The sequence below is a fragment of the Hyla sarda genome, chromosome 2, assembly GCF_029499605.1.
Source record: "Hyla sarda isolate aHylSar1 chromosome 2, aHylSar1.hap1, whole genome shotgun sequence".
Taxonomy (NCBI): Eukaryota; Metazoa; Chordata; class Amphibia; order Anura; family Hylidae; genus Hyla; species Hyla sarda.
The window spans coordinates 52243830-52271763 of NC_079190.1; the positions used below are offsets into that span (position 1 = coordinate 52243830).

At 42.3% G+C, this 27934-nt stretch overlaps 1 protein-coding gene across 5 annotated transcripts in view; it reads right to left on the reverse strand.

Moving 5' to 3' along the window:
• The window catches only part of ATP8A2 (ATPase phospholipid transporting 8A2), a 955662-nt gene that overhangs the window by 839860 nt on the left and 87868 nt on the right, over positions 1-27934 (reverse strand). Inside the window, exon 1 of one of the 5 annotated variants that reach the window (XM_056561783.1) lies at positions 11115-11163. The exons of the other annotated variants lie outside the window; for them this stretch is intronic. Coding sequence (XP_056417758.1) covers positions 11115-11148 — 34 coding nt within the window. The 5' untranslated portion in view covers positions 11149-11163. Of the gene's footprint in view, positions 1-11114; positions 11164-27934 lie in introns of those variants that run through there. 5 annotated transcript variants of the gene reach the window in all.

Sequence of the window (27934 nt, forward strand, 5' to 3'; positions counted from 1 at the left end):
GAGGTAAAAGGGGAAAAAGGCCCCCCAAAATTTGTAATGCAATTTCTCCCGACTACGGAGATACCTAATATGTGGGCGCAAAGTGCTCTGGGGGCGCACAACAAGGCCCAGAAGGGAGAGTGCACCGTGTACATTTGAGGTGATTTGCACAGGGGTGGCTGATTGTTACAGCGGTTTTGACAAACGCAAAAAAAAAAAAAACCCACATGTGACCCCATTTCGGAAACTACACCCCTCACGGAATGTAATGAGGGGTGGAGTGAGAATTTACACCCCACTGATGTCTGACAGATCTTTGGAACAGTGGGCTGTGCAAATTAAAAAATTTGTGAATCTCTGTTCCAAAGATCTGACAGACACCAGTGGGGGGGTAAATGCTCACTGTACCCCTCATTACATTCTGTGAGGGGTCTAGTTTCCAAAATGGTATGCCATGTGTTTTTTTTTTTTTGCTGTCCTAGCACCATAGGGGCTTCCTAAATGCAACATGCCCCCGGAGCAAAATTTGATCTCAAAAAGCCAAATATGACTCCTCCTCTTCTGAGCATTGTAGTTCGCCCGTAGTGCACTTCTGGTCAACTTATGGGGTACCTCCATACTTAGAAGAGATGGGGTTACAAATTTTGGGGGGTATTTTCTGCTATTAACCCTTGCAAAAATGTGAAATTTGGGGGGAAACACACATTTTAGTGACATTTTTTTTTTTTTTTTACATATTCAAAAGTCGTGAAACACCTGTGGGGTATTAAGGCTCACTTAATTCCTTGTTACGTTCCTCAAGGGGTCTAGTTTCCAAAATGGTATGCCATGTGTTTTTTTATTTTTTTGCTGTTCTGGCACCATAGGGGCTTCCTAAATGAAACATGCCCCCCCAAAACCATTTCAGAAAAACGTACTCTCCAAAATCCCCTTGTCGCTCCTTCGCTTCAGAGCCCTCTAGTGCACCCGCCGAACAATTTACATAGACATATGAGGTATGTGCTTACTCGAGAGAAATTGGGCTACAAATATAAGTATACATTTTCTCCTTTTACTCCTTATAAAAATTCAAAAATTGGGTCTACAAGAACATGCGAGTGTAAAAAATGAAGATTGTGAATTTTCTCCTTCACTTTGCTGCTATTCCTGTGAAACACCTAATGGGTTAAAAGGCTGACCGAATGTCATTTTGAATACTTTGGGGGGGTGCAGTTTTTATAATGGGGTCATTTATGGGGTATTTCTAATATGAAGACCCTTCAAATCCACTTCAAACCTGAACTGGTCCCTGAAAAATAGTGAGTTTGGAAATTTTGTGAAAAATTTGAAAATTGCTGCTGAACTTTGAAGCCCTCTGGTGTCTTCCAAAAGTAAAAACTTGTCAATTTTATGATGCAAACATAAAGTGGACATATTGTATATGTGAATAAAATTTTTTTTATTTTAAATATCCATTTTCCTTACAAGCAGAGAGCTTCAAAGTTAGAAAAATGCTAAATTTTCAAATTGTTCATCAAATTTTGGGATTTTTCACCAAGAAAGGATGCAAGTTACCACAAAATTTTACCACTATGTTAAAGTAGAATATGTCACGAAAAAACAATCTCGGAATCAGAATGATAACTATTAATAGTTATTAATGTTATTAATGTTTAAAGTGACAGTGGTCAGATGTTCAAAAAATGGCCGGGTCCTAAGGTGTAAAATGGCTGGGTCCTTAAGAGGTTAAAGTTGATGTCACATACCAGTATACACACAGTTTTAGAACACATGCTAAGCTCTGACAGATCCTTCTATATATATATATATATATATATATATATCCAATGCAGGTATAAGGCAGCACACCGAGTAGTGTTCAAATAAAGTGCAGTTTAATGTCCCATATCCAAATACAACGTTTCGGCAGTATCACACTGCCTTTCTTAAGCATGAGATGCTTGAGAAAGGCAGTGTGATACTGCCGAAAAGTTGTATCTGGATATGGGACATTAAACTGCACTTTATTTGAACACTACTCGGTGTGCTGCCTTATACCTGCATTGGATACCTACCTGTACAGTCTGCGACTGGGACTGTTAGAAACTTGGCTTGCACCCACTTGCTGTGTGACTACTCTGGCCGTGCTGTCTCCGCATCTCTTGTGTGTGTATATATATATATATATATATATATATATATATATATATATGATATGATACAAAGTATTTCTTTAATATCTGCAATAATCCAGGTCAAATAGTATGGTGAATAGTCAGTAAGCAGTACAATCAATTAACACAAGGAAGCGAATGAACAGACTGGAAAGTTGAGCTTTTCTGGCAATGCTCTTGTATATTTATTATCATTAGTCGGAATATCATGTCTGTCTGTATAGATTATCAGCCATTATAACCTTATTATCATAAAAACAGCAATAAAACCATGTAAACTGATGACAAGGAATAAGCATGGACACATAGATTGGGCACAGGTGTATAAATCTTAGCTTGGGACTCTTATTGAGAGCTTGCTCTTTCTGAGTGTTGCTGTGTAAGAGGGGGCGTGAAAGAGGAGTTTCAAAAACTGGAGTTTGAAAGCAGGAGGTTGAGATCGCTGTGAGTTTAAATTTTTGAACCCACAAGGTCTACAAAAAATTTTAAGTGTAATTTTGACTGTCTGTTTTTTCCTATACATTTGTGAAATCCCCATTACTAGATGGCCTCCATGTTGGAAAATGCAGTCCAATGTACATCCTGTTCAATGTATGCAATCCTTGAACAACAGTTTGAGGGTGCATATTGTTGTGCGAGATGTGTGCTAGTTGTCCGTTTGGAGGCCCAGATCCTGCATCTAGAGGGGCGACTGGCAACAATGAGAAGCATTAACAACATGGAGAGGAGTCTCCTGCTCACTGAGCAGGCACTCTCGGGAATAGAGGTGGGGGAGGACAGTCAGGCAGTTAGCTGGGTTACAGTTAGAAAGAGGGGTAGGGGAAAAAGTGTCAGGGAGGCTAGTCCTGAACTGGCACACCCCAACAAGTTTGCCCGCTTGGCAGATGAGGGGGATGCCATTACAGAGCTAGCAGAACTGCAGCAGGATACCGCCTCTGACCGCCAGGGGGGTGTCTGCTCCAGTAAGGAGGGAGGGAGGAGTACAGGGCAGGCCAGACAGGTACTAGTGGTGGGGGACTCAATTATTAGGGGGACAGACAGGGCAATCTGTCACAAAGACCGGGATCGCCGAACAGTGTGTTGTCTGCCTGGCGCACGAGTTCGGCACATCGTGGATCGGGTTGACAGGTTGTTGGGCGGGGCTGGAGAGGACCCAGCAGTCATGGTACATATTGGCACCAATGACAAAGTAAGAGGTAGGTGGAGTGTCCTTAAAAATGATTTCAGGGACTTAGGCCGCAAGCTTAAGGCAAGGACCTCCAAGGTAGTCTTTTCTGAAATACTACCAGTACCACGAGCCGCACCAGAGAGGCAGCGGGAGATCAGGGAGGTAAACAAGTGGCTCAGAAGCTGGTGTAGGAAGGAAGGGTTTGGGTTCATGGAGAACTGGGCTGACTTCGCTGTCGGTTACCGGCTCTACCGTAGGGACGGGCTGCACCTCAATGGGGAGGGTGCAGCTTTGCTTGGGGAGAAGATGGCTAGAAGGGTGGAGGAGTGTTTAAACTAGGGACTTGGGGGGAGGGAACCTACAGCAAAGAGGGGGAAGATAGTGTAGATAGAGAGGTGGGAATTATAAATGTACCTGGGGGTGGAGCGGAGGGAGGGGTTAGAATAGTTAATAGGATTAGGCTTCATAGGAAAATAAAACTTACACCCTTGAATCCCATTAACCCCAATAACATAAAGGATGGAAATGTAAAGTGTATGTTCACAAATGCCAGAAGCCTAGCAAATAAAATGGGGGAGCTTGAGGCCTTGATACTGGAGGAACATATTGATATAGTTGGGGTCACTGAGACATGGCTGGACTCCTCGCATGACTGGGCTGTCAATCTGCAGGGGTTTACATTGTTTCGCAAGGATAGAATGAACAGAAAAGGTGGTGGCGTCTGTCTGTATGTAAGAAGTGGTATGAAAGTCAGTGTGAACGATGCCATAGTGTGTGATGATTCTGAGGATGTGGAATCACTGTGGGTAGAATTACAAAAGGAGGGAAATACTGAAAAAATTATATTTGGTGTAATCTACAGACCCCCTAATATCACTGAAGAGATAGAAGGTTGGCTGTATAAACAAATAGAGAGGGCCACCCGGGCAGGTACAGTGGTAATAATGGGAGATTTTAACTATCCAGATATAGATTGGGGTCCGGGGTTGGCTAAAACTACAAAGGGGCGACAATTCCTAAATTTATTGCAGGATAATTTTATGGGCCAGTTTGTGGAGGACCCAACAAGAAGTGATGCCTTGTTGGATCTGATCATTTCCAACAACGCAGAGCTGGTTGGTAATGTAACTGTGCGGGAAAACCTTGGTAATAGCGACCACAATATAGTTACTTTTGACTTAAAATGTAGAAAACAAAGACAGGCGGGGAAGGCAAAAACATATAACTTTAAAAAGGCAAATTTCCCTGGGCTGAGGGCTGCACTACAGGACATAGACTGGGGGGAGGTGTTCTCAAATACTGATACAGAAGGTAAATGGGACATCTTTAAATCAACTCTAAATAACTATACAGCTAAATATATACCAAAGGGGAACAAATATAAACGATTAAAACTAAATCCTACATGGCTGACACATGATGTTAAAAGAGCAATAAACAATAAAAAAATAGCCTTCAAAAAATACAAATCTGATGGGTCAGCTATAACATTTAAACAGTACAAGGAGCTTAATAAAATCTGTAAAAATGTAAGAAAAACAGCAAAAATTCAAAATGAGAGACAGGTGGCCAAAGAAAGCAAAACTAATCCTAAATATTTTTTTAGATATATAAATGCAAAAAAACCAAGGACAGAGCATGTAGGACCCCTTAATAATGATAATGGGGAGGTTTTCACAGGCGATCAAGAGAAGGCGGAGCTACTGAATGGGTTCTTTAGTTCTGTATACACTATGGAAAAAGGAGCTGACATTGGCCAGGTCAGTGCTGGTAACACATCATGTAATGTACTGAACTGGCTTAATGTAGAGATGGTACAAGGTAAGTTAAGTGATATAAATGTAAGCAAATCCCCAGGACCGGATGGACTACACCCAAGAGTTCTTAGAGAGGTAAGTTCAGTAATATCTGTACCCCTGTTCATGATATTTAGAGATTCTCTGGTGTCTGGTATTGTGCCAAGGGACTGGCGCAAGGCGAATGTGGTGCCAATCTTCAAAAAGGGCTCTAGGTCTTCCCCAGGAAACTATAGACCAGTAAGTTTAACGTGCATTGTGGGTAAATTGTTTGAAGGACTTATAAGGGATTACATACAGGAATACATAGGGGATAATAGTATTATAAGTGATAACCAGCATGGGTTTACTAAGGATAGAAGTTGTCAAACCAATCTAATTTGCTTTTATGAAGAGGTGAGTAGAAGCCTTGACAGAGGAATGGCTGTGGATATAGTGTTTCTGGATTTTGCTAAAGCGTTTGATACTGTCCCTCATAGACGTCTGACAGGTAAGTTAAGGTCTTTGGGTTTGGAAATTTTAGTTTGTAACTGGATTGAACACTGGCTCATGGATCGTACCCAGAGAGTGGTGGTCAATGATTCGTACTCTGATTGGTCCCCGGTTATTAGTGGTGTACCCCAAGGTTCAGTACTGGGCCCGCTGTTGTTTAATTTATTTATCAATGATATAGAGGATGGTATTAACAGCTCTGTTTCTATCTTTGCAGATGACACCAAGCTTTGTAGCACGGTACAGTCTATAGAGGATGTGCATAAGTTACAAGATGACTTGGATACACTAAGTGTCTGGGCATCCACTTGGCAAATGAGGTTCAATGTGGATAAATGTAAAGTTATGCATCTGGGTACTAATAACCTGCATGCATCGTATGTCTTAGGGGGGATTAAACTGTCAGAGTCACTGGTAGAGAAGGATCTGGGTGTACATGTAGATCACAGACTACAGAATAGCATGCAATGTCAGGCTGCTGCTTCCAAAGCCGGCAGGATATTGTCATGTATCAAAAGAGGCATGGACTCAAGGGACAGGGACATAATACTCCCCCTTTATAAAGCATTGGTACGGCCTCACCTGGAATATGCTGTTCAGTTTTGGTCACCTGTCCATAAAAGGGACACTGCGGAGTTGGAAAGGGTGCAGAGACGCGCGACTAAACTAATATGGGGCATGGAACATCTTAGCTATGAGGAGCGATTAAAGGAGTTACAATTGTTTAGTCTTGAGAAGAGACGTTTAAGGGGGGATATGATAAACGTATATAAGTATATTAATGGCCCATACAAAAAATATGGAGAAAAACTGTTCCAGGTTAAACCCCCCCAAAGGACGAGGGGGCACTCCCTCCGTCTGGAGAAGAAAAAGTTTAGTCTCAAGGGGCGACACGCCTTCTTTACCGTGAGGACTGTGAATTTATGGAACGGTTTACCTCAGGAACTGGTCACAGCAGGAACAATTAACAGCTTTAAAACAGGATTAGATACATTCCTGGAACAAAATAAGATTAATGCTTATGAAGAAATATAAAATCTCATCCCTTCCCCAATATCGCGCCACACCCCTACCCCTTAATTCCCTGGTTGAACTTGATGGACATATGTCTTTTTTCGACCGTACTAACTATGTAACTATGTAACACAGTGAGAAGCCATGTGGCACTTTCTGATATGACATGTAAGGCTGTCTTCACACTACATCTCTAAGGGGGACAGACACTGCGATTTTAAAGGGTATGCTCACACTACGGAATCTCTGCCCGGAGACATTTCAGACAGAGATTCTATCTGCAGTGTCTGCCACCATAGTCCATCGGTACTTGGACGGTGCGGACCTATGCTGTTACCATTGACGGCAATGCAGTCTGTGCAGATTTCAGTAGAAAGAACTACTTTAGTCTTTTGGCGGGTCAGGAATCCTTAAATTCTAAAGTGTGAATGGGTCACTGGAAAACTGTTCGCACAATGATAGATTCATGCAGCAGAATTTTCTAAGCAAAATTCCACTTAGAAATTTCGCATTGTGAATGTTCAGGATAGGCTACAGAATTGTTACCCCTGGAAAATACCATTTTTGAACTACAATAAACAGGATTGTTGTCAGGTTTTCTTCAATTGCATAGCCTGAAAGAAACAATGGAAAAGGGGGACATGACAAAACCTATAGGGTGAAACCACGCGATCAGGTTGCGTTATTGCCCCTAGACAATAAAAATAAACATTTTCCCATATCAATCGATATTTAACTTGTGAACAGAGAGGATCCCACTGAGATCCCTCTCTGATCATAAGAAAAGGCGTATGCCTGTCCTTATGATCAGAGGGGGATCTCAGTTATCTATTCCGGATAGAAACATAGCCTGCCATCAGAAAAAGACCACCTGATCTCAGTGGGATCCTGTTCACACATTAAATATCTATTGATATGGGAAGATGTTTATTTTTATTGTCCAAGGAAGATATAGATGAAAACTAAAGGTCGTGTAATTTCTCTTAAGCCGAACGCTCCGGGTCCCTGCTCCTCCCCGGAGCGCTCGCGACGTTCGTCTCCATGCAGCGCCCCGGTCAGACCCGCTGACCAGGAGCGCTGCACTAGTGTCACCGGCGGGGATGCGATCCGCGTAGCGGGACGCACCCACCCGCGGGTCGCATCCCAATCTCCTCACCTGCCACGTCCTCTGTCTGCTCAGTCCCGGCTCTCTAAGATTTAAAGGGCCAGTGCGCCATTGATTGGTGCCTGGCCCAATCAGTACCTGCACCTGTACCTTGCATATATAAACCCACTTCCCCTTCCTGTCCTTGCCGGATCTTGTTGCCTTGTGCCCTGTGAAAGCGTTTAGTGTGTTCCCAAGCCTGTGTATCCAGACCTTCTGCTGTTGCCCCTGACTACGACTCTTGCTGCCTGCCCTGACCTTCTGCTACGTCCGACCTTGCTCTTGCAACGTCCCTGTGTACCGCGCATATCTCAGCTGTCAGCTGGGGTTGAGTTGCTATCGGGTGGAACGACCTGGGGGTTACCTGCCGCTGCAAGTCAATCCCGCTTTGCGGCGGGCTCTGGTGAAAACCAGTAACCCCTTAGACTCCGTTCCCCTGGTACGGCCCACGTCATCACCCCACTGACACAGAGGATTCACCACCTGTGTCCTAGCTGCATACCTATCCAGATCCTGACAATTTCCTTAACTTAATATTGGAAACTGACATGATGCAGTAACAAACTGCAACCTAACTGTAATGCAACCTTAATTTAAAAAAGGTTAAATAAGGTTCAGGAAGGGGACACAATCTAAAATTTTGTATGAAGGAGGAAAGATTAGAAGCAACTTTAGAAAATATTATTTTATTGAAGAGTATTAGATGCTTAGAACAATCGTCCAGCACATGTGATACACTGTGGGCATGACCCATCTATGCCACACTTAGCATGTTGAAAAAAAACTACTACAAGAGGACATAGTTTTATATTAGAGGGGCAAGATTGACGTGGTAATATCAGGAAGTATTACTTTACTGAGAGAGTAGTGGATGCATGGAATAGCCTTCCTGCAGAAGCGGTCCTGCAGAAGCGGTGATGGAGTTTAACCTGTTGGGGACGAAGGGCGTACCTATACGCCAACTCCCTCCACTCTAACAACGACCGGGACCCGTGGCTAATAGCGGGCAGTGCTGATCGCGGAGCCGCGCACAATTAACCCTTTAGATGCGGCATTCAAAGTTGATCGCCACATTTAAAATGAAACTAACTAATGCCGGTTAGCTCAGGGGGCTGTTTGGGATCGCCGCGGCGAAATCGTGGCATCCCGAACAGCTGGAGGACATGAGGAGGGTCCCCCTACCGGCCTCCTGGTGTCCGATCGCAGAATGACTGCTCAGTGCCTGAGATCCAGGCATGAGCAGTCAAGCGGCAGAATCATTGATCAATGGTTTCCTATGAGAAACCATTGATCAATGTAAAAGATCAGTGTGTGCAGTGTTATAGCCCCTATGGGAGCTATAACCTTGCAAAAAAAAAAAAAAAGTTGGAAAAAAAGTTAATAAAGATCATTTAACCCCCTTCCCTAATAAAAGTTTGAATCACAGCCCCCCCCTTTTCCCATTAAAAAAAAAAACTGTGTAAATAAAAATAAACATACAAGGTATTGCCACGTGCAGAAATGTCCGAATTATAAAAATATATCACTAATTAAACCGCTCGGTCAATGGCGTACGCGCAAAAAAATTCCAAATTCCAAAATAGCGTAATTTTAGTCACTTTTTATATCATGAAAAAATAAATAAAAAGCGATCAAAAAGTCTGATCAATACAAAAATGGTACCGATAAAAACTTTGTACGTGGAAAAATAAAAAAGTTATAGGGGTCAGAATATGACAATATTAAAGGGGTATTCCAGGAAAAGACTTTTTTCTTTATATAGGTATAAGGCTATCCTTCATATAAGATAGATAGGTATAATGCTGTCCTTTATATAAGATAGAGATAGGTATAAAGCTATCCTTCATATAAGATAGAGATAGGTATAAGGCTATCCTTCATATAAGATAGAGATAGGTATAAGGCTATCCTTCATATAAGATAGGGATAGGTATAAGGCTATCCTTCATATAAGATAGATATAGGTATAAGGCTATCCTTCATATAAGATAGAGATAGGTATAAGGCTATTGTTCATATAAGATAGAGATAGGTATAAGGCTATCCTTCATATAAGATAGATATAGGTATGAGGCTATCCTTCATATAAGATAGAGATAGGTATAAGGCTATCCTTCATATAAGATAGAGAAAGGTATAAAGCTATCCTTCATATAAGATAGAGATAGGTATAAGGCTATCCTTCATATAAGATAGAGATAGGTATAAGGTTATCCTCCATATAAGATAGAGATAGGTATAAGGCTATCCTTCATATAAGATAGAGATAGGTATAAGGCTATCCTTCATATAAGATAGAGATAGGTATAATGCTGTCCTTTATATAAGATAGAGATAGGTATAAAGCTATCCTTCATATAAGATAGAGATAGGTATAAGGCTATCCTTCATAAAAGATAGAGATAGGTATAAGGTTATCCTCCATATAAGATAGAGATAGGTATAAGGTTATCCTTCATATAAGATAGAGATAGGTATAAGGCTATCCTTCATATAAGATAGGGATAGGTATAAGGCTATCCTTCATATAAGATAGAGATAGGTATAAGGCTATCCTTCATATAAGATAGAGATAGGTATAAGGCTATCCTTCATATAAGATAGAGAAAGGTATAAGGCTATCATTCATATAAGATAGAGATAGGTATAAGGCTATCCTTCATATAAGATAGAGATAGGTATAAGGCTATCCTTCATATAAGATAGAGATAGGTATAAGGCTATCCTTCATATAAGATAGAGAAAGGTATAAGGCTATCATTCATATAAGATAGAGATAGGTATAAGGCTATCCTTCATATAAGATAGAGAAAGGTATAAGGCTATCCTTCATATAAGATAGGGTCAGAAACTATTCATAGTTTTCAGGATAATGGGCAGACTAGATGGGCCGAATTGTTCTCATCTGCTGACACATTCTATATTTTATGTTGCTATGCAACAAATTAGGTGGATCAGGGAGTCTTTTTCTGATGACAGACTTTATTTCTTTTCAATAAAATTTTATGGACATTTTAACAAATACAAAGAAAAAAGTTACATGTTGAGCATCTTGCTATGGCATAGTTGTATAAACATATACATAAAAGAACAAAATGTATATATAAAGAATTCAAAGGTCTCGACAATATTATTAATAAAACATGAAAATACCCTTAACAGCTGTAACTGAGAATGATCCCGGTGACAGGGTGTGTCAGAGCTGGCCCTGACGTTTAATGTTAGCTTGTCAATAAAGCAAAAGGATAAAGTCGTCAAGATAATACAATTAATCTGTTTAAGTCAAACAAAAATGATCACATAGTGGACATCAATATGATAAGCTCGTGTGGCGAAATGCTGGACCACAATGTAAAAACATAGTATACCTATTGACATCAGAGTGGATTCGCCAGACCCCATCCAGAACTCCTCGGATTTAGAATGTGGTCTCTGAGATGGTCATTTGAAGGAGAAAAGGGATCAGAGAGGATCTCAGTGGGATCCTCTCTGTTCAGACATTAACCCCTTCCCGCAGAATGTCATATATAAACGCCGGGTTGTGCAGTGCGTTCGCGCATCCCGGCGTTTATAAATGACATGCAGTTAACCCGGCGATGCGCAGCATCGCACGGGTTAACTGGCAGAAGTCCCGCTGTTTCCAGCAGGGGACAACTTCTGCTTCACCCCCAGGACCATCAATTGATGGTCCTGGTCAGCGATCACTGTGATTGGTCCCTGTGGACCAATCACAGTGATCTGGGGTGAAAGTTCAGATCCCCCGCACTGCCCGCCCCTGGAAGTCGGGCAGAACGGGGGACGAAGGCTGCAGGGGCTCGCGGGGACCTGCATCATTCGGGGGGAACACGTGGGGACCGGCGGACTTACCTGATCAAGCGGCGGGACCGAGGAGCAGCGCGGGACCGGCCACGTGGACGAGCAGCGACGGGTAAGTATGTAGTCCTCAGAGGCAGCAGTGAAGATCTTCACTGCTGCTTCTAGGAGTCTGAAAACTACAACTCCCAGCATGCCTAGACAGCCTTTGGCTGTCTGGGCATGCTGGGAGTTGTAGTTTTGCAACATCTGGAGGGCCTCAGTTTGGAGACCATTGTATAATGGTCTCCAATCTGTGCTCTTCCAGCTGTTGCAAAACTACAACTCCCAGCATGCACTGACTGTCCAGGCATGCTGGGAGTTTTAGTTAAGCAACATCTGGCCCTTCAGATGTTGCCGAACTACAACTCCCAGCATGCCCTTCAGCTGTCTGGGCATGCTGGGAGTTGTAGTTTTGCAACAGCTGGAGACACACTGGTTGGGAAACATTGTTTCTAACTCAGTGTTTCCTAACCTGTGTGCCTCCAGCTGTTGCAAAACTATAACTCCCAGCATGCACTAAAAGACCATGCATGCTGGGAGTTGTAGTTTTGCAACATCTGGAGGGCCCCAGTTTGGAGACCATTGTATAATGGTCTCCAATCTGTGCTCTTCCAGCTGTTGCAAAACTACAACTCCCAGTATGCACTGACTGTCCAGGCATGCTGGGAGTTTTAGTTCAGCAACATCTGGCCCTTCAGATGTTGCCGAACTACAACTCCCAGCATGCCCTTCAGCTGTCTGGGCATGCTGGGAGTTGTAGTTTTGCAACAACTGGAGACACACTGGTTGGGAAACATTGTCTGTGTCTAAGTGTTTCCTAACCTGTGTGCCTCCAGCTGTTGCAAAACTATGACTCCCAGCATGCACTAACAGACCATGCATGCTGGGAGTTGTGGTTTTGCAACAGCTGATGCAAGCCCCCCCACCCCCGTGAATGTACAGGGTACATTCACATGGGCGAGGCTTTTACAGTGGGTTTCTCGCATCTTGAGATGCAGCAAATTTTGCGCTGGGAAACTCGCTGTAATCCCCCGCCCATGTGACTGTACCCTAAAAACACTACACTACACTAACACAAAATAAAATAAAAAGTTAAAAACACTACATATACACATACCCTTACACAGCCCCCCTCCCCCAATAAGAACGTCCGGTACACCACTGTTTCCAAAGCAGAGCCTCCAGCTGTTGAAAAACAACAACTCCCAGTATTGTCGGACAGCCGTTGACTGTCCAGGCATGCTGGGAGTTTTACAACAGCTGGAGGCACCCTGTTTGGGAATCACTGGCGTAGAATACCCCTATGTCCACCCCTATGCAAATCCCTAATTTAGGCCTCAAATGCACATGGCGCTCTCACTTTGGAGCCCTGTCGTATTTCAGGGCAACAGTTTAGGGCGACATATGGGGTAGTATCGCTGTACTCGGGAGAAATTGCGTTACAAGGTTTGGGGGGCTTTTTCTTCTTTAACCCTTCATGAAAAGGAAATGTTGGGGTCTACACCAGAATGTTAGTGTAAACATTTTTTATTTTTTACACTAACATGCTGATGTTGCCCTATACTTTACATTTTCACAAGAGGTAAAAGGGAAAAAAGCCCCCCAAAATTTGTAACGCAATTTCTCCCGACTACAGAGATACCCCATATGTGAGCGCAAAGTGCTCTGGGGGCGCACAACAAGGCCCAGAAGGGAGAGTGCATCATGTACATTTGAGGTGATTTGCACAGGGGTGGCTGATTGTTACAGCGGTTTTGACAAACGCAAAAAAAACAAAACCCCACATGTGACCCCATTTCGGAAACGACACCCCTCACGGAATGTAATGAGGGGTGCAGTGAGAATTTACCCCCCACAGGTGTCTGACGGATCTTTGGAACAGTGGTCCATGAAAATGAAAACTTGTACAGCCCACTGTTCCAAAGATCTGTCAGACACCAGTGGGGGGCAAATGCTCACTGTACCCCTTGTTACGTTCCTCAAGGGGTCTAGTTTCCAAAATGGTATGCCATGTGTGTTTTTTTTTGCTGTTCTGGCACCTTAGGGGCTTCCTAAATGCGACATGCTCCCCGAGCAAAATTTGCTCTCAAAAAGCCAAATATGACTCCTTCTCTCCTGAGCATTGTAGTTCGCCCATAGTGCACTTCAGGTCAACTTATGGGGTACCTACATACTCAGAAGAGATGGGGTTACAAATTTTGGGGAGTATTTTCTGCTATTAACCCTTGCAAAAAGGTGAAATTAGGGGGGAAACACACATTTTAGTGGAAATTATTATTTTTTTTTTTACATATGCAAAAGTCATGAAACACCTGTGGGGTAATAAGGCTCACTTTATTCCTTATTACATTCCTCAAGGGGTCTAGTTTCCAAAATGGTATGCCATGTGAGGGTTTTTTGCTGTTCTGGCACCATAAGGGCTTCCTAAATGCAACATGCCCCCCAAAAACCATTTCCGAAAAACGTACTCTCCAAAATCCCCTTATCGCTCTTTCCCTTCTGAGCCCTCTACTGCGCCCGCCGAACACTTTACATAGACATATGAGGTATGTGCTTACTCGAGAGAAATTGGGCTACAAATATAAGTATACATTTTCTCCTTTTACCCCTTGTAAAAATTTAAAAATTGGGTCTACAAGAACATGCGAGTGTAAAAAATGAAGATTGTGAATTTTCTCCTTCACTTTGCTTCTATTCCTGTGAAACACCTAAAGGGTTAAAATGATGACTGAATGTCATTTTGAATACTTTGGGGGGTGCAGTTTTTATAATGGGGTCTTTTGTGGGGTATTTCTAATAAGAAGACCCTTCAAATCCACTTCAAACCTGAACTGGTCCCTGAAAAATAGTGAGTTTGAAAATTTTGTGAAAAATTGGAAAATTGCTGCTGAACTTTGAAGCCCTCTGGTGTCTTCCAAAAGTAAAAACTCGTCACTTTTATGATGCAGACATAAAGTAGACATATTGTATATGTGAATAAAAATTTTTTTTATTTGTAATATACATTTTCCTTACAAGCAGAGAGCTTCAAAGTTAGAAAAATGCAAAATTTTCAAATTTTTCATCAAATTTTAGGATTTTTCACAAGGAAAGGATGCAAGTTACCACAAAAATTTACCACCATGTTAAAGTAGAATATGTCACAAAAAAACAATCTCGGAATCAGAATGATAACTAAAAGCATTCCAGAGTTATTAATGTTTAAAGTGACAGTGGTCAGATGTGCAAAAAACGCTCTGGTCCTTAAGGCCAAAATGGGCTTGGTCCTGAAGGGGTTAAATACCGTATTTTTTCGCCCTATAGGACGCACTGGCATATAAGACGCACCCTATTTTAAAGGTGCAAAATCTAGAAAAAAAAAGATTCTGCACCCAACAGTGATCTTCAACCTGCGGACCTCCAGATATTGCAAAATTACAACTCCCAGCATGCCCGGACAGCCGTTGGCTGTCCGGGCATGCTGGGAGTTGTAGTTTTGCAACATCTGGAGGTCCGCAGGTTGAAGACCACTGGTATAGGAGGTAGTACTCACAAGTCCCCGCCGCTCCGGACCCGTCACCGCTGCCCTGGATGTCGCTCCATCGCTGTCGCCGTGTCCCCGTGGTGTCCGGACGTCTTCTTCCCCGTGATCCACGCTCTCCGTCGCTGTCATCACGTCGCCGCCATCACGTCGCTACGCACGCCGCTCCTATTGGATGAGGGGACAGCGTGCGCGACGACGTGATGATGTCGAAGGAGAGCGCCGGCCATGCAGGGGATCCCGGCACGTAGCAGACACCGAGGAGGCAGGTAAGGTCCCTCCCGATGTCCTGTAAGCTGTTTGGGACGCCGCGATTTCACCGCGGCGGTCCCGAACAGCCCCAGTTAGTGTCACTTTCCCTTCAGACGCGGCGGTGAGCTTTGATCACCGCGTCTGAAGGGTTAATACAGGGCATCACCGCGATCGGTGGTGTCCTGTATTAGCCACGGGTCCCGGGCGTTGATGGCCGCAGGGACCGCCGCGTTAGGTGTGTGTATTCGCCGTATAAGACGCACCAACTTTTCCGCTCCAGTTTCGGGGAAGAAAAAGTGCGTCTTATGCGGCGAAAAATACGGAATTCTATTGTTATGGGAAAATGTTTATTTTTATTGTCCAGAGACTTCTTAAAAAACTTCTGAGGTCTTTGCCTGCTCCTGACAGCTAATACAGGATTAAAGCATTACTGACTGCCCATCTGTCCTCAATCCCGCTCTCTTCATTGCACTCTCCCAGATCACACCTATAGAAAACATATTAATTAACATGAAGCTGTAAAAAAAAAAAATATTATCCATGAAGCCAAATGACTTCTATGGTTGGAACGAAGAAAGGCCTGACTGCTTGAAACAGGCAGATAAAGCGCAGCATGTCAGCACGCAGCACTATGGCAATGGGATTACACCGAATCTGATTACACACGATCCCTGTGCTAATGATCTGGGTTGGTGCTGCATTATGTTAAGTCAGCTTACTGTGAAATCTGTATACTGAATACGCTGCGCCTTCATCATCCAGAACATACACTCCGTAGCCGAAACTGCAAAGAATCTCGGCTTTCTTCCACAAGACAGTAATGATAGATTTGGAAATCTATACAAAAGGGAATCCTTCTGGATATATAAAATTAACTCATTATCTCCACTGGGTTTGAACGAAAACATTGATAACGTCTAAAAAAAATAACACAAGACTCATATACACATACACACTAGAGAGGAGCGAACTTACAGTAAATTTGATTCGTCACGAACTTCTCGGCTCGGCAGTTGATGACTTATCCTGCATAAATTAGTTCAGCCTTCAGGTGCTCCGGTGGGCTGGAAAAGGTGGATACAGTCCTAGGAGACTCTGAAGGCTGAACTAATTTATGCAGGAAAAGTCATCAACTGCCGAGCCGAGAAGTTCGTGACGAATCGAATTTACTGTAAGTTCGCTCATCTCTAATACACACCATACAGTCCAAACCCGTATATGGTCACGGTCACAAGCAAACATAACGGGACTTTGGCAGTATATATGGGTACAACACATCGGTGTACGTGTAAACTTATATGTCCTATATATGTATGCAAGCAAGTTCATATGCAAATAGCTCAAAACAGAGTTAGAACCAACGGTGTCACTAGAAATATGATCTTATCTAACATCAAATCACTGTGACACTAGATATATGTTTTTTTTTAGAATACCCATTAAGTGAATTTTAATATAGTAAGATAGATTTTAATAAGAATGATTTTATACTATCTGTACAACTACAGTCAGGGCTGAGCAAATCATCAGCCATCCACACAGATATAAAGATATACAGTTTTTACACATAGAGATAATATCAACTAATATCGTTATAACACGTTTTACTAATAACATGGGAATTTACCAAACATAAAAAATTAATCAAAGTGTTTACTAACATCTAGATGTGCAAAAGGTATCAATCTGACAATATCTAAATATGTACATATATTACACCAGTATAAATACTATCGCCGACCTCAAATTCAACACGTGTATATATATATATATATATATATATATATAGATAGATAGATAGATAGACAGCATCATGCTAGCCACACAAATCATAGCATCAGAGTCGCAACAGTGTTTGCCCCCTGCACCTGCAAACCCTCTCCTATCAAACCAATACTCGCACTGATAACAATATGACAGCTGCGCGAATCAGTAAATATACAACGGACTACAAGCGAGTGTGGAGGAAATCCCCCTCGAAATATCCGGACGGCTGCACTGCTATCCAAGCATACCAAAAAGCTACAAAAGTTGTTGTATGCCCAATACAACCCCATAAGGTGAGTGGCAATTGTATACAGTACTACTAACCTTAAACACCCATACGATCAAACATACCATGCAATGAAGGCTCTGTCTTGTGTTTTTTCCTGTCTATAGACCAATCATACTTTGTAACGACATCACTTATCACATCACTTTATCACATAATTTACAGCGTAACGGAAAAAAAAATTGTGGGGAGAAATTAAAAAAGAAAAAAACAATTTAGCAATTTTTGGGGAGTTTCTTTTCTATATAACGCACTTTTTGGTAAAAATGACACCTTATCTTGATTCTGTAGGTCCATACGATTACAACTATACTCAATTTATATTGGTTTTGCTTTCTATTTTACTACTTTTTACCACTGATAGGTTTAAAATTGTCCTATTCTTACTTTTTCATAAATGAGGATGTTTGAGGTTTTTGCACCATGATCTGTAGTTTTTATTAGTAAGATTTTGTTTTGATGGGACTTTTTGATCCCTTTTTATTAGATTTTTTTCTGGTATATGAAGTCACACCCTTGCACTCTTTTGATTGCAGACACTGAACAATGCTGTGCCATAGCACAGCATTGATCAGTGTTATCGGTGCTCCATCAGTACAGGCTGCTGAGGATGCCTGCATTATTGGAGTCTAATTCAAACGGGAAGGAGGTAGGTAGGTACCCTCAGCCCTTCCTCTCAGCTGATTGGGACACCATGCTTTTGCCACGGGTGTTCCGATCAGCTCCCCTGAGCTACCAGCACTGGATTTTTGGCATTTTTGGGCACCGCAATCAACTTTGATTGTGGCGTCTAAAAGATTAATGCCAGAATTGGCCTGATCTCTAGCATTACAGGTCTCGGCTGCTAAGAGGACAGGCACAAGAAGCCAGGAACAAACAGGTATGAAGCGAGCTCAGCTCCTCAGCCATATATACAACGGCAGTCATTAAGGGGTCTGAAAGAAGAAAACTGGAATCTGATTGGTTGCTATGCGCAACTGTTCCACTATTCCCTCTACTCAGGTTCTGATAAATCTCCTCTAGAGTGTTTACCTCTTCACTATAGGTCCTGTCGGTACAAGGATGCAGGCCTTGTGTGTTTGGGGCCTATGAGCGCTTCATACATCAAGTCGAAACGTTGAGTGAGGGGGGCAGGATAAAATTAAAAGAGATTTGTGGACATGTGCTCATGGCCATCTTAGATTTTTCAAATCCAAAACCCTGTGACCCATGTTTTATCATTTTTATTTCTAAACCTATAAGCAAAGCATCTTCTGCTTCTGACAGTTTTGAAACAGCGCCCCCTATGTGCGTTAGGTTATGTCCATTTCCATAGGTAACAGTGAGAGGGTTTGACAGTTGACATAGATAACAGTGAGAGTATAATGGGGAACTACTGTCAGCAATATTACTCAGTAGAACCATTACCTTTATAAAGAATTGTATAAGACATCACATCCTGTTTCTGTCTAATAAATCATCATTGTAGTAACTGGATCCGAAAGAGCAAATGATAAAAGCTACAAAAATGATACATCCGTCTACTACTTACATCTAATGTGGGAACAGGTAGTGCCCTTCTCTGGTAGCGCTCTGCAGATACTACCATGTTCCTGCACAAACTGATCATAAACATTGAAGCAAAAATATAATTTGTTCTTCTTAATGTTCTTCTATAAATGTTAGGCGAAAAGCAGAATAAATCAATTAAATCAAATTAGAGTAACAGCGGTTCTTCTCAGCAGGAAAAGTCATCGTACACAGCCGCTACTGACAGATGCTTTCCCTAATGCTATTCATGTTAAATAACTACGAATTGTAATTTTTATTTAACGCTACAATACCTAGTATGATAGAATCTATGTATTTGAAACTCTGTGAAACTTTGTGTGTGTGTACGTTCCAACATTATTTTCAAATGGCTGGAGATATTACGATGTTACGATATTACGTTTTACACAAGGTTTGTGCCGCGGCGCTCCCCATTCATTTGAACGAACCGATCAGAGTCAAATAGTGATTCCAGTCGGCTCATTTTTGGACCATATGCGGTTTTGTTGCCAGACTGAAAACAGCGGTCTCGCCCAATGACTCTGAACACACAGCTAAGACAATACAGGACGGGCTTAGGGACAACTCTGTAAATTGGCTGGCAAAGCTGACGGAGGCATTTAAATGGCTCTAACAATAAAGTGCAGATCAAAATGATCTGTATGAGTAATCGACCCTAAGTGTACTAAAAAAGAATTTAACATTTTTTTTAAATGTATTTAAAAATGTAAATAAACCCGCCCATATTTAAAAAAATCAAATCCCCCCACTTTTTCAATTGTCCAAATTAATAAACAATAAATAAATAAATAATGGGATTGTCTTCTGAGAGACGTATTATTGTGTCAGAGTGTGACCCTACAGGAAAATCCTCTTATCTTCTGGTGAGCCTGTCCAACCATTGGAATAAAGCACCCCATACACAGCCGAACCCTCCATTTTCGGTGGGATTGGCTGGCAGTCTGATGTGTATGGATGCCTTCAATAAATGATGTCGGGGAAGAGAAGGACTTGTTAGACTTCAACTGTCCGATCCTTTGTATTCAGGGGGGTAAGCTCCCACTAGAGTTCATTGACAGCAGCTTACCTTCCTCTATCCAATTAGAAACACACGAATATTCAGCCATGCCAAATTGTGCAAGTTCTCCCACTTAAAAAGATGAGAGAGGCCTGTAATTTTCATCATAGGTATACCTCAACTATGAGAGACAGAATGAGAAAAAAATCCATAAAATCACATTGTCTGATTTTTAAAGAATTAATTAGCAAATTATGGTGGAAAATAAGTATTTGGTCAATAACAAAATTTCATCTCAATACTTTGTCATATACCCTTTGTTGGCAATGACAGAGGTCAAACGTTTTCTCTAAGTCTTCACAAGGTTTTCACACACTGTTGCTGGTCATTTGGCCCATTCCTCCATACAGATCTCCTCTAGAGCAGTGATGTTTTGGGACTGTCGCTGGGCAACACAGATTTTCAACTCTCTCCAAAGGTTTTCTATGGGGTTGAGATCTGGAGACTGGCTAGGCCACTTCAGGACCATGAAATGCTTCTTAAGAAGCCACTCTTTCGTTACCCAGGTGGTGTTTTGAATCATTGTCATGCTGAAAGACCCAGCTACATTTCATCTTCAATGCCCTTGCTGATGGAAGGATGTTTTCACTCATAATCTCACGATACATGGCCCCATTCCTGCTTTCCTTTACACGGATCAATCGTCCTGGGACCTTAGCAGAAAAACAGCCCCAAAGCATGATGTTTCCACCCCCATGCTTCACAGTAGGTATGGTTGTTATTTGGATGCTACTCGCCATTCTTTCTCCTCCAAATACAACGATGAGTTCTACTTTGGTTTATTCTGACCATATGCAATTCTCCCAATCCTCTTCTGGATCACCCAAATGCTCTCTAGCAAACTTCAGATAGGCCCGGACATGTACTGGCTTAAGCAGGGGGACACGTCTGGCACTGCATGATTTGAGTCCCTGGCAGCATAGTGTGTTACTGATGGTAGCCTTTGTTACTTTGGTCCCAGCTCTCTGCAGGTCATTTACTAGGTCCCCCCATGTGGTTCTGGGATTTTTGCTCACCGTTATTGTGATCATTTTTACACCATGGCGTGAGATCTTGCGTGGTGCCCCAGATCGAGGGAGATTATCAGTGGTCTTGTATGTCTTCCATTTTTCTAATAATTGCTACCACAGTTGATTTCTTCACACCAAACTGCTTGCCTATTGCAGATTCAGTCTTCCCAGCCTGGTGCAGGTCTACAATTTTGTTTCTGGTGTCCCTCAACAGCTCTTTGGTCTTGGCCATAGTGGAGTTTGGAGTGTGACTGTTTGAGGTTGTGGACAGGTGTCTTTATACTGATAAGTTCAAACAGGTGCCATTAATACAGGTAACGAGTGGAGGACAGAGGAGACTCCTAAAGATGAAGTTACAGGTCTGTGAGAGACAGAAATGTTGCTTTCTTGTATGTGACCAAATACTTATTTTCCACCATAATTTGCAAATCTATATATGTAAAACTCAATGGCCCGCATTTACTAAAGTCCAACCGACTCTTTTTCTCGGTTATTGCGCCTAAATTTTAGTCACAACGTCTGTGCGACTATTTATGCGACCAAATTTTAGTCGCACAACCAACACTTTAGAAAACACTCTGAGTGGGGTTTTTTTTTCACTCTGAAATGGGCGTGTTTTATGCAAAAATGGGTGTTTTACCGACAAAAAACAAAAAATACTCGGAGTACTTCCAAAATCACTCGAGAAAAGGTGTGAGTTTGCCTCACACAATAACCACAGCCGAGTGAAATTCCAAAAATGGAGTGATTTCTAACAAGGGGTTGTTTCCATTGTGTTTTTTGTGAAAGTAACTTGTTTTATAACCTGAAAACATTTTGTACAGCTCAACACTTTTATGAATAAAATATTGAATGCTTTTGTGATAGTAAATGTTTATATATATTTTTTTCTTTTTAACACATTTGCAATATTAGGTTTAAATCAAATTAACACCCAAACTGATAAACAAGGATAATTGTTGTAATGTTTGAAAAATTATAACACATGAATACTTTTGATTCATGAAAACATTTTTAAACATACAAGTCTAAACCATTTTGATTCACACAACTAATTTCTTTAGCTCGGAGTTTGTACGACATAATTGACTAGTGCGACACAAACAAATGTGCGACAGAAAAATAACCGACATGTGCGACAGAATAGTAAATAAGCCGGAAAAAAAAGACGAGTGGTATTGAAATCACTCTTGAATAAACTCTCCACACTTAGTAAATCAGGGCCATTGGGGGACATGTATCAAAGATTTTACCCCTGTTTTGTGTGTAGTTTTTTGCGCAAAATTTTGCGCAAGCCCTTTTTTTGCGCAATTTTTTTGCGCACGTTTTGGTAGAGCATGTCCTCCAGATGTGGCTGAATCAGGGTACCTTGGAGTGACATCTATAGTACACATGGATTTATTAACTGCGTACTTTTTTTTTACACCAAAAATTTTGCCGCAAGAGCTGTTTTTTTTGCGCAAATATAAGCCATCTTGGACTTAACGTAGCAAGATGCTCTAAATCATTGATTCTATTTTCCAAAGAGTGGATTTAGGAGATTACTATATTTACCCGCAATTTATGAAGCTCATTGCACTTGATTGATAAATTTAGCGCTTCTGCACATAATTTAGAATTCGGGAAAAGGGGTAAAATGCTTCTACCATACACAAATAATGATACATGTCCCCCAATGTGTGTATATATGTGTGTATATGTGTATGTTCCAGCATCACTTCCAAACAGCTGAAGATATTAACATGAAACTTGGCACACATGTTACTTATATGTCAAAAACAAACATAGGATAGGTGATTTAACCCTTACCCACCCCATTTTTGAGAGTCAGAGTTTTTATTTAAAGTCCCATGCAAATCTATGGGAAATATATGTTACTGTATAACTTCCAAACAGCTGGAGATAGTTCTATAATACTCGGTTACATGTTACTTATATGTAGGGGTGTGAATCGCCAAGAATTTGGCAATACGATTTGAATCACGATATCAGTGTGGCGATTCGATATATCCCGATATATCGCGATACCGTCTAGGTGACGATACATCGCGATATATTGCAGACAGATGAATAGAGTTCTATTGAACTCCGTTGATCTGCGATCCATTGATAGAGCCTGGTCCAGCCAGGCTCTATCAATGACAGAGCCGAAACAGCAGGAAGCAGAGGTAAGCCCTCCGGCTACCTCCACAGTGGATCTCCCGCCCGCGATCGCGCTGCGGGAGGGGCAATCCACCCCACCAGCCCACCAGGGAGCATTCACAGATCCCTTTAGACGCCTCTGTCAGCTTTGACAGCGGCGATCTAAAGGGTTAATAGCCAGCCGCGGCGATCGCTGCATGCTGGCTATTAGCGGCGGCCCCCAGCTACTGAGAACAGCCGAGGGCAGCAGAGTATGGAGCGGGCAGGAGTCGGGAGCCCGCTCCATACACACTGCAGAGCACCGCATGCTGGATATTAGCGGCGGTGATGCATCAGTGGCCCCCGGCTACTGAAATCAGCCGGGGGCCACAGAGTACAGAGCGTGCACGAATCGGAGCCCGCTCCATACACCCAGAATCGGCCTGCCCGGCTCCACAAATGTGGAACTTGTATCTCCTGATGCCCGGGACATGCTGTTCCGGGCATTAGGAGATACAAATTCCACATCCCTAAAAGAATTGATTCAAAAATATTTTGAATCGATACAGTATCGCCAAGTGAAAAATCGCGATAATCGCGCAAATCAATTTTTTCTTACATCCCTACTTATATGTCGACAAAAAATATAGGATAGTTAATTTAACCATAACCTACCCTCATTTGCGGGGGTCAGGGTTTTTGTTTCAAGCCCCCTGCAAGTATATAGGACTTCTGGTGCCTTACTCCACAAGCTCCGCTCTGCATCTCCTGGTGAATGCGTCAGTCACTGGCAAGCCACACCCTCCCCGCATGCCATACCCCATCTTGCAAAGACACGTCCACTCTTTAAGCCACACCTCTTTTATTTTCAGCTTACAATATCTTTACCACAACGCAGCCCCACCTGAGGACAGGATATGAGGATTAGTGAGGATTAGATATGAGGACATGATATTTGGATGGGATATGAGTTTGGGATATGGGGACAAGATATGAGGTCAGGATATGAGGACGGGATATGAGGATTAGATATGGGGATGGGATATGAGGAAGGGATATGAGGACGGAGTATGAGGACGAGATATGAGGACGGGATATGGGGACGGGATATGGGGACAGGATATGGGGACAGGATATTGGGCCAGGATATGAGGTCGGGATTTGGGGTCGGGATATGAGGAGGGGTTATGGGGTCAGGATTTAAGGAAAGAATATGAGGACAAAAGCTTCCTCCTTTGTTGCTTTTCCTCCCCCACAAGGATAAGGTAGGAAAAAACAGACAATGTGATTTTATGGATGTTTTTTTTCCTCATTATGTCTCTCATAGTTGAGGTATACCAATGATGAATATTACAGGCCTCTCTCATTTTTTTAAGTTGAGAACTTGCACAATTGGTGGCTGACCAAATACTTTTTTGGCCCACTGTAGCTGTTTGGTCTACAGCTATTCAATCTATGTGGGCATCTCTCAGCCTAGACTATACACATCCCACAATCACAGGCCCTCTTAAGTGAGACGTATTTCGTGAGGACAAGTTGTCAGAAGAACATGTGATTCTTATACAGAACCTGTAAGAAAGAATTGTAGGTGCCTAGAGTTTTGGCAGCTGGGATGCCTCCACTTTGAAGTAATCGATGTCCCTCCATTTCCTTGCTTCTTCACGAGGCACATGACACTGCACTGACCCTTAATTGCTCCATTTTTACAAGAAACGTCAATACAGCATTAATTTACTATTGGCCTTGTAGTGTATTTTAAGTAAAACAAAATCAATTTTTCTTTTTCTTGTGTCCTGCCTTGTGCAAGTTAAAAAGGGAAAAATTTACCTTGGACAGATATCATCAATGATTTGCATTGAGCATGACATGGAAAATGACTTTGGAAACTACCTCATAAATCCATAAACAATCCATGACACAAATTTGATGTAATTTTTTTTATCATGATAGATAACTAGCGTATGTTCCCATCACAGCTCTGTCCTTTGCCCCTTCTTGGAGGAGATGAATCATTCTTGCTATAGGCAACTTGATATTCAGCCTGAACCAAGGTTTACATGTCAGAATGAATGTACAGTTTGGTCGACAGATGAATCTGAGGAGAACCAAGTGTTCAGACCTTCAGGCTATTGAGATGATCATGAAGACCTCCAATAAAGGAGAAATTCAGCGGAAAACATTTACCTTCCCCTGTGCCTGGGCTGCAAAAACAAAAACAAAAAAACTCCGGCACTGCTTGGGTCCCTGCTTCTTAGGCTCGAAACATCACACTGCGGTCAGCGTTTCCACGCCGCAGTGATGTCCCGCCCCGTCATGTAAGCAGCCTGGGCAGCAGCGAGAAGGTGGGGCCCAAGCTTCATACATAACAGTGTGCTCAGCCTATCACTGGCCAAGGCGGGACATTGCTGCGGCCGGGTGTAAGCTGACTGCAGTGTGATGTTCCGAGGATAAGAATCAGGGACACGAGCAGTGCCAGAGGAATGGGATGCCGATACCGCCGCAACTCCGGGGGGAACGTAGGAAGGTGAGCTAAAGTTTTTTTTTGTTTTTTTTTGCAGCCTGGGCACAGGGAAGTTTTCTGCCACATTTCTCCTTTAAAACCTTTTCTATAATGATTAAGCACAACCTAATGGGTCATCTTGTTCAACTTAAATGGGCGCTCTCATTAAAACAAATTTTTGCTATTGCACTCCTTATGGTAAATATAAAATCTTTCTAATGTACTTTGTTTAAAAAAATGAAGTTTTCTATGTTTTATTTGTGTTTAACAAATCTGCCACTAGGTGTCTCTCTACTTGTCCAGAGCACATTTTCCCTCATCTCTTGCACAGACTTTGGACTCCTGCTAGCCTGGAAGAAGTCCAAAATCAGGAAATAGCAGCCTTAGCCAATCAGAGCTCATCTCAAACACTGAACTGCTCTGGGCTGTGTGTAGCAGAGTGAGGGAGGAAGTTCTCCCCTGTACGGCTTCAGATGATGTCACGCCTGCTACGAACGCCCCTTTCCAGTCTGTGAATCTGACTGAGCAGAAAATACAGAGCAATATCCAGGTAGCAAACTAACAAATAATAAAAATAAAGGCAGGGGGGGGGGTTATTATGATGGGGGCAGTGAACTAGGAGGATTAAAACATTTAACAAGATCATGAGAGGTACTCTATAGAAATCATTTTATGACATGGCATCAATCCCTATCTCTGACTTTTTAGACTACACGAAGCTATCCGTAAAGTGAGTTTCATACACTCAGAGTGAGATTTCCTTAGACTGACATTTCACATGTTGTCTTGAACAGAATTCTGATGGTGGAAGATGCACCAAGTTTACTAAAGAAAAACCGACAGCAAGTTCACACACACTAACCTGCTGCTACTGCAGGAGATGCTGTTTACAGTGGACTTTACATTATAGGGGGAGATTTATCAAAACCTGTCCAGAGCACAAGTTGCTGAGTTGCCCATAGCAACCAATCAGATCACCTTTTATTTTTGAAAAGGCCTCTGAAAAATGAAAGATGTGATCTTATTGGTTGCTATGGGCAAGTGGGAAACTATTCCTCAGGACAGGATTTTATAAATCTCCCCCTATGTTCCTATGGGGCAGCGTTCCTGAAAGATCACTAAAAATCCTAATATATAAATTAGGGGCTTTGGTGCACTAGAGGTTTTCCTTAGTTCCTTGATGGACTGGTACTCCTTCCCAGCTGGTCCTTGATGCACAACCCCTACTAAATATTTATAATCAGTGCGCTTCGATCTCCATCATGGCCAGCCCTGACTATTGTGCAGAAGAGATAGATTATGAATACTCATTAGGGGGCATGCATCAGGGACTAGCTGGAAAGGAGTACCAGTGCATCAACGGGCTAGGAAAGAGTACAAGTGCACCGAATACTCAAATTTACATATTTGGATTTTTTGTGATATCTTGGGAATTGAGCTATTCGGCTAAGGTAGTAGCAGCAGGTTAGTGTGGGTGAATCTGCTGACAGTTTCAATTAAAGGGGTACTCCGATGGAATTTATTTATTTATTTATTTTTTAATTCAACTGGTGCCAGAAAGTTAAACAGATTTGTAAATGACTTCTATTAAAATTTCTTAATTCTTCCAGTACTTATTAGCGTCTGTATACTACAGAGGAAATTCTTTTCTTTTGGGATTTCTTTTCTGTCATGACCACAGTGCTTTTTGCTGACACCTGTCCATTTTAGTAACTGTCCTGACTGGCACCAGTTGATTTAAAAAAAAAAAATAAGTTTTCCACCAGAGTACTCCCGTGCCCCAGCGTTCTGAACATTTTGTTCAGAATGCTTGGAGTGGGCGGCTGTGATTGTGATGTCACAGCCAAGCCCCTTTTGACATCACGGTACGCCCCCTCCATTCATGTCTATGGGAGGGGGCGTGTTGGTAGCCACGCCCCCTCCCATAGACATGACTGGAAGGGGCATGGTGTAACGTCACGAGGGGCGTAAACATGATGTCACGGCCACTGCCGCCGAAACCTGGCATTTGTTTAGAATGCCGGGTGTTGCGGAAGATCGTGGGGGGCCCCAGCAGCGGGACCCCTGCGATCAGACATTTTATCACCTTTCCTTTGGATAGGGGATAAGATGTCTAGCAGCGGAGTACCACTTTATAGAAGTGCACGCTTCTAAATAAAATTTGGTGCACCATTGTCTGCTGATGCATTACAAGCTAAAATTTCGATCAATAAAATCTTCCCAATGATTTATGCCAGATTTTGCTTTTTTGAACCATGTTGATAGCAGC